Genomic DNA, 7,099 nt, shown 5'->3' on the forward strand with positions numbered 1-7,099 from the left:
AATATTTTTCCTCCTACATTATATTTAATGGACACATTTAAGCAATGGTAGTAACAGTAGTAGTAGCATTTGTCTATGCACATCATATCATGGCATTTAATGTGTAGCCGGCTATGGACTCGCTGATACTACTTACACTCTACATCTCTCCACTCTGCTCCTACATTTGATAGGTCAATTTTCTTCTGTTTACTATTTTCACTCTCCTAGGAACTCTCTTCTTTCTTTGCTTAAAGTTACTAAAACACGTAGACCTTTTTTTTGGGTTGATCATTGAGGAGGAACAAGTTGCTAGAGTTAGTGTGTGAGTGTGTGTGTGTGTGTGTGTGGGTGTGTTAGGGGAATGGGGAGAACACCATGTTGTGATAAGAATGGTCTGACTAGAGGACCTTGGACACCTGAAGAAGATGAGAAGCTTGTTGAGTTTATCAACAAGAATGGTCACGGTAGCTGGCGTTCACTCCCTAAACTTGCAGGTTTCACCACTATTATCTTGCTATTTTTCTGTTTTTTTTTTTATAAGCTCATTTTGAAGTCTCAAAGTTCCATGTTCTTTTTAGCCAGTTGCCCCTCACCTCATGAGTTACCTGGGATTGTTTCAATTTCACCAATGTTATTTTGAGAGGAGTCTTGATTGTAACTTGTACAGTTACTATCAAGTTACTACTTACTTCTATGTGGAAACATCGTCTTGCAGAAATGTAGGGTAATGGTTCGGTCTGGCCCTCTCTGGACCCTCCACTTAGCTTGGTGAAATCTAGAATGTGATGTGATTAAGAAAGAAAGGAAATGGATACTTTGTGTTTTTGACTAGTAGGAGGATGCTTTCCTTCTTTTGGTGTGAAAGCTAGTTATTTACAAATTTTACCATCTCATGAGCATTAATGTTTTTCCAATTTTCATGTGATACTAACATGGGAGGGTGATTCATTTACTCTCAACTTATTTTTTCTGTTTTACAAAATGAAGTAAATGACTCTTTCTACTTTTACCTCTAATTGGCAAAATAGTTAAAGTTTTCTTTCTGGAGGTGCTCTCTTTCTTTTTTTTTTTTTCACTTCATGTCAAATTCGAAAGTAAGTAAAGTTGTAAACTTTTTGGGATTTTTTTTTCGAATTCGTACCTGCATTGAAGCGTGACGAAATTCGGATTTACACAGGAAAGTTCCACATTGTGGGTAAACCGCTTCCTAACAAAGGCGACTCCGTACCCGGGGGTTAGTGATGAAGACGTACTTTCCACTTTACTACATCCCTTGTTGGTAAATCATTGGGAATTGTCCCTTGTTTGGGGCCTCTTTGATATTCTCTGTCACAGTTTATCATTAAGAGGTTTCAAGTTCATGTATTGTGCCTATGAAGTTGAGAAATTCTGTTTTTTGTTTGTTTCTCTTTTCTATGTGTGCACTAAGAATGTTGAGCTTATCAATGATTTACCAAAAGACACTAACAATGTTGGGCTCAACACATATCCTCTTGGTGTGAAAATGAGCCAATGGTCTATGTTGGTGCCAAATTTTGTCTGAGTGAACAGCCTCGACGCCTGCTGGTTCAATGTTTCCAGCCTAGTTACAGTTGTCTGGCTAACATCATAGATTTTTAGTTGGTATTGTGTTAAATGACTAGTGTTGTTAGTAGGAGGGCTTAGAGTGATAGAATACAATGACAACGTTGGTCTCTATGGTATTATAATCTCATGTATATTCTAGTATTTGTTTTACCTAAATTCTTGTCTACTGTTCTCCTCTTTTGGTAGAAAACTTATGTCTCAAATTGTACTCACAGGCATTGAAAGCAAAGAATTGTATTACCATGACTTGTTTATGAAGATCCATTTTGCAAATTTTCACTGACAGGTCTTCTTCGTTGTGGGAAAAGTTGTCGTCTTAGATGGAGGAATTATCTAAGACCAGACATCAAACGAGGTCCTTTTAGCCCCGAAGAACAGAAGCTTGTCATACAGTTACATGGCATTCTTGGAAACAGGTTAGTTTTGCCTTTTGTTGTTGCAAGCTCAACTTGTAGTATTTCTCAGTACTTGTTTACGTAATGCAAAACACTATAAGCAACATTTATACTTCAAATATAAATGTTTAAATTCATCTAGATGGGCTGCAATTGCTTCACAATTACCTGGGAGGACAGACAATGAGATAAAGAATCTATGGAATACTCACCTGAGAAAGCGTCTGCTTTCCATGGGCATAGATCCTCAGACTCATGAACACCTGTCTGACCCCAATGGACTGGTGAGAAGACCGGCTACATCATCTTTAGCTCGTCACTTGGCACAATGGGAAAGTGCTAGGCTCGAAGCTGAGGCTCGTCTGTCAAGAGAGTCTCAATTTTTGGTTCCGTCATCAGTTGGGAGGTCTGAGACCGACTATTTTTTGCGCATATGGAACTCAGAGATAGGAGAGTCATTTCGTAAATTGAAGAAAGGAGAAAAAAGCGCTTGTCACAGTCCAGCCTCTCAAGCATCTTCGTGTACAAAGTATGGATCAGCTTCAGGCATTACGACTGAGGTTGAGATCGGTGTTGCTGGTTCACCAGTGACAGGGAGCAACCAAAATGAATGTATGGAGTGGAAGATTGGCCAACCATATACTGAAGATTTCTTGCAAGGAGCAGACACCTGTAGCTCCAACGCCATGGATGAGGATTCATCCGAATCAGCATTGCAACTTCTTTTGGATTTCCCTAGTAACAATGACATGAGCTTTCTAGGACATAGTGATTCCTATAGCTTGTATCCCTTTTTGAGTGAAAGCTATTGATCTGTCCTTGTGCAGAATAGGCAGTGTGCTTTCTTCTGATATCAGTGGCTCCGGAATGTCGATTACGAAAATCATTCTGCTGGTTGTTTTAGTAGCTCCAGGCTCCAGCTGTGGAAAGAACACATATTCTAACTCTACTATATATTAGTATGATAGCAATAGGGCTATCTCAGCTCCATTAGGGGAAAAGACAAATGTGTTTTACCTCTATATATTTTGTAATAGCAATAGTGCTATCATGCATGATACGTTTAGCTGGAAGACATTCAGGTCTATGTTTTGTTTCTATAAGCCGTGCTTGTTACTCCCTCCGTCCCCAAATTAATTGATCATCAGTACAATAAGTTGCAGCTTTTCTCATGTTTGGCTCTCGAAAAGCAAAACATGAGTACTAATATGAGACGGAAGAAGTACAGTTAATTTTTTGGCCAACCTGAACAGCAATCAAACAAGAGAAGCATTAGTAAAAACTTCTCAAGTATTGTACAGCCAGAAAATTAGGAACACCAAGTGATTCTTGACAGCATTACAACACATTGTAGCTTTGGGACATTTATACATCAACTCATACACCTGTATGAATTATCCTTATCATGACACTTAAAAACTTTCATGAGTATTTTTCTTGCACAAACTAGGAAAATTCAGCACGTTTACAACACTTAATAAAGAGAATCAGCATAAAATTCACAAAGGAGAATCAAACATTTCATAGCTTTAACATCCAAGACATCCAATCTTCTTAGGAGCTTGTCCCGTAGCACGATACTTGGCAGCCATTTCCTCTGCTTTAAGAAGTTCTTCTCCTTTTCTAGCTTCAACCATAGCTCTCTTTTCGTCTGCCTCCTTGTGAAGTGCAGCTACTCTATTTTTAATCTTCTCCGCATATTCTGCTTTCTGTTGCTCTAATTGTTCCTGCAAAATTTGCACAAGGTTATCAACATTTAAAAATAATTATGGGGCAAAAGCAGTGTGCTTGAATCCTCAAAGATACCTAAACTCAACTACATGGATTGTCACATACTCGCATCCTATGCATTACCCATATTTTGGTCTGAAATGGGCGACAAAACCAGTTTTGTTAAGTCTTAAGTTACCCCTTAGCTACCACTAAGGTTTCTCGATATACTTAAGGAAATAGACATACTCGCATCCTATGCATTACCCATATTTTGGTCTGAAATGGGCGACAAAACCAGTTTCTATAAGTCTTAAGTTACACCTTAGCTACCACTAAGGTTTCTCGATATACTTAAGGAAATAGAAATCGTTTGCAACACAACCTTGTTCACAGCCAGAAAATGCAGTACTTCCCGAAACAATGTTGCAAGCAGTTCAAGATGAGACATTCTCCCCAATACATCATGTTCTCTAGTATTGAAGAAGCACATATACTAGATTTCGAGCCTGTTTACCTCAAGTTTCTTCAGTTTAGCTTCAAAATTTGCTTTCTTGGTGTTTTCCCATGTTCCAACTGCAGCGAGCTTCTTTTGGGCCCTATTAAGGCAAGGTGAAGATGACGACTTAGGTTATTGAATTGGCAAAAATCTTCCTGAGCGTATGTGAATGATTCGTTATATCAATGGCGGGCACAAATTTTTGAACATTTCCTAGGTTCTTTCAACTAGCAAATGAATAAATACTAGAAATGTTAACATTTTGACCAAAAAAAGGTGGACAAGACATGAGGTGGTGAACATGTTTAAGATAACAATAAAATTATTAAGCATCCACAAGAGAATGTTCTGCAACTTCAAATGTGACATATTTTATCTAAACTTTCCATAAATTTGTAACGTTTTAAAGAAAAGAAACTCGATTAAGATTTAAGCGCAATTAGTTCTCCATACAGGGAATGAAGTTTCGGTCTGTACATTTTTCTTGAATAACACAGGAAGTTAGAAATCTTACTTGTTTTCCACCTTGCTTTTTTCACTTTCTTCCCATGCCTTGATATAAGAATTCCGTTTCTCTGTCTCAAGTTTTGCAAGAGCAACATCTGGATTAAAAAAAACAAGAAATAGAGAACTTATTAACTTCTGAGATGTGACCGACTCTGATGGACTCATTCTTTCGTTGTATCTGTCACCTAACAGGAAATGCTCCAACCGAAGTTAAAGTTGCCTAAACCAGCTAATGAATGTAAAAATGGAAAAGCTGAGAATATAAACTCTTCATGCTAATATTGCAATATGCAACAAAAGCACATTCCTTTATACTTAGAAAAGTTTCAAGAACTAATATCGCGCATACCTCGGTCGAGAGATCCCTTAGAACTTTTCTTTGTTGAAGAATCAGGCTCTGCCAAAATCAGCAAATGGGAAATATTTCATAAGACGCAGAATATTTCACTCAAGATACAAGCAGATTAAATATGTGCTTTTGGTTCAACCTTTCAATCAGAAATAAGTTACCAAAATCACAGAACTTTCAATTCAGCCAAGTCAACGCTAATGATCCGTTTGAAATGCCTCAAATTTTCAGCATTATAATAATCTGTCATACTATTATTACTCAACTTTCTATTTACACTAAGGTATTGTCCGAGTCCGTTTGTGTGCAGATTGATTATTCCACCTGGTACCTGCTACCTCCTACTAGTGCGGGTACCGAGCGACTGTGCCTATAACGTGGGTACCCGGTACCCGCCTTCACCCCAACCATTATCTACCAATGATTGCTGATTGGTATCCAGAGTACTAACTCCCTTCACGAAGGTAAACCAGAGTGGCCATCCACTAATTCTATTGATTAAAAGTAAACCAGAGTGGCCATCCACTAAATAATATTGATTTATTTGTTTTTGGTCAAAAAATAAAGGAGAGAATATATGGACTTATTGATTATTAATTATCTTTTTTTTTTTAAAAAAAAAAAAGTATATCAAGTTTTTCCAATAATTCAAAAGTTGTTGGCAATATAAAGGTATCAAATTAGTTGAGTCCAGCAAGAAAGGAACAATAATAGAATTTGATTCCTCAATCCCAATCTGGAGGCCCGAGTAGTTGAACAACAATAAACCATAGCATACTTTAGTTTTTTATTTAATCAAAACATAGTAGATTTAACAATCAAAGAATGAAATTGATGAGGATATTTACGCCTTCCATTCATTTTTACTTATCCATTATACTCTAAATTAGTTTGTTATCCAAGGATTCAACAAGCAAAGAATGAAATAGATAAGATTTAATTTACTCCCTCCGTCCATATATATTTTTACTTATCTATTATACTAATTTATCAGACAGTAGGTAATTTACCCTTATTATTAATTATGATCATTTTTCAAAGCATCGAATCCATTATACTATATTCAAATAGGGACATAATAAAATTGGGTTGCTCCAGTAATACTGAACAAGTAAAAATGAAGCGAGGTAGTAAACATCCATCTATAGGGATAATAGAGAAGAAGAAGAAGAAGAAGTCATAGTAATTTTTAAGAGTTATCTTTTGCAGGCAAGGCAAACTATGGATATGATTTTCATAAGAAAGAACAAGGCAGATAGTATATTATTGCTGAAAATCCAACAAACAAAAAAGTACAAAAGGAGAAGAGAGGAATAGGAAGAAGATTCAATTACTTGTTGGAGGAACAGTAGCTAGAGCCTTAGTGGCCATATCAGAATTAACAACAGCTGCTTCAGGTTTCGCTACTACTGCTGTTGCTTCTGCCATTTTTATGCTAATTTTATAGTACTATATTATAATAGTACAGTACAGAGAAAGAAGAAGGAATCAAGGAAAAATGGAAACAAGTTGTACAATATCTGGAGATTCTCTATATAACTTTTTTGGATAGGTATGCTAAAAAAAAAAAAAAATAGAAGAGAGTAGTAGTAGTAGTAGTGAAGAAGTATGAATTGATTGAATGGTACAAACGTGGAGAGAGTGTTGTTAACGTGTCGGCATGTGAGATTGTCGGCATACTCCCTATTACGTCAAATACTATTGCTTCCATATGTTAATCCGATTATATGTAAAAATTATATTCTACTCATTATGTATATTGTCTCGTCTACGTATCTTAATAATAAACGATAGCAAAAATAGTTGAATCATATTATAGTTTCTTTACCACATGTGAACAATATATCGATAGCGTCTTTAAAAACATAGATGTCAAAAGTGGTCAAGAAAATTAAAGAATATTAGTAATATCCATCCTTATAAATAGTGACGGAGCTAAAAAGTTCATTAAAGAAATTTAAAAATGCACACAAAAAATAGCCGAAGGACGTTCGGACGAACCCCTTGATATCTGCTAGATCCGCCACTGTTTATGAAAACTCATTACAAATTATTTTTTTCCATCATAAT

At 36.3% G+C, this 7,099-nt stretch overlaps 2 protein-coding genes across 2 annotated transcripts; one reads left to right on the forward strand and one right to left on the reverse strand.

The window, feature by feature from the left end:
* Positions 1–3,067, forward strand: LOC107839169 (transcription factor MYB17). Its single transcript, XM_016682555.2, has 3 exons — positions 1–476; positions 1,856–1,985; positions 2,107–3,067. Exons 1-3 carry the CDS (start codon positions 344–346, stop codon positions 2,774–2,776), a joined length of 933 nt encoding a protein of 310 aa, XP_016538041.2. The 5' UTR covers positions 1–343; the 3' UTR covers positions 2,777–3,067.
* Positions 3,068–3,273: 206 nt separating this feature from the next.
* Positions 3,274–6,658, reverse strand: LOC107839170 (remorin). Its single transcript, XM_016682556.2, has 5 exons — positions 6,364–6,658; positions 5,030–5,077; positions 4,688–4,775; positions 4,192–4,273; positions 3,274–3,691 (listed from the first exon to the last, which is right to left on the reverse strand). The coding sequence occupies exons 1-5, from the start codon at positions 6,455–6,457 to the stop codon at positions 3,494–3,496; spliced, it is 510 nt and encodes a 169-aa protein (XP_016538042.1). The 5' UTR covers positions 6,458–6,658; the 3' UTR covers positions 3,274–3,493.
* Between the last annotated feature and the right edge of the window lie 441 nt (positions 6,659–7,099).

This window comes from Capsicum annuum, chromosome 8 (assembly GCF_002878395.1).
Source record: "Capsicum annuum cultivar UCD-10X-F1 chromosome 8, UCD10Xv1.1, whole genome shotgun sequence".
NCBI classification, from domain to species: domain Eukaryota; kingdom Viridiplantae; phylum Streptophyta; class Magnoliopsida; order Solanales; family Solanaceae; genus Capsicum; species Capsicum annuum.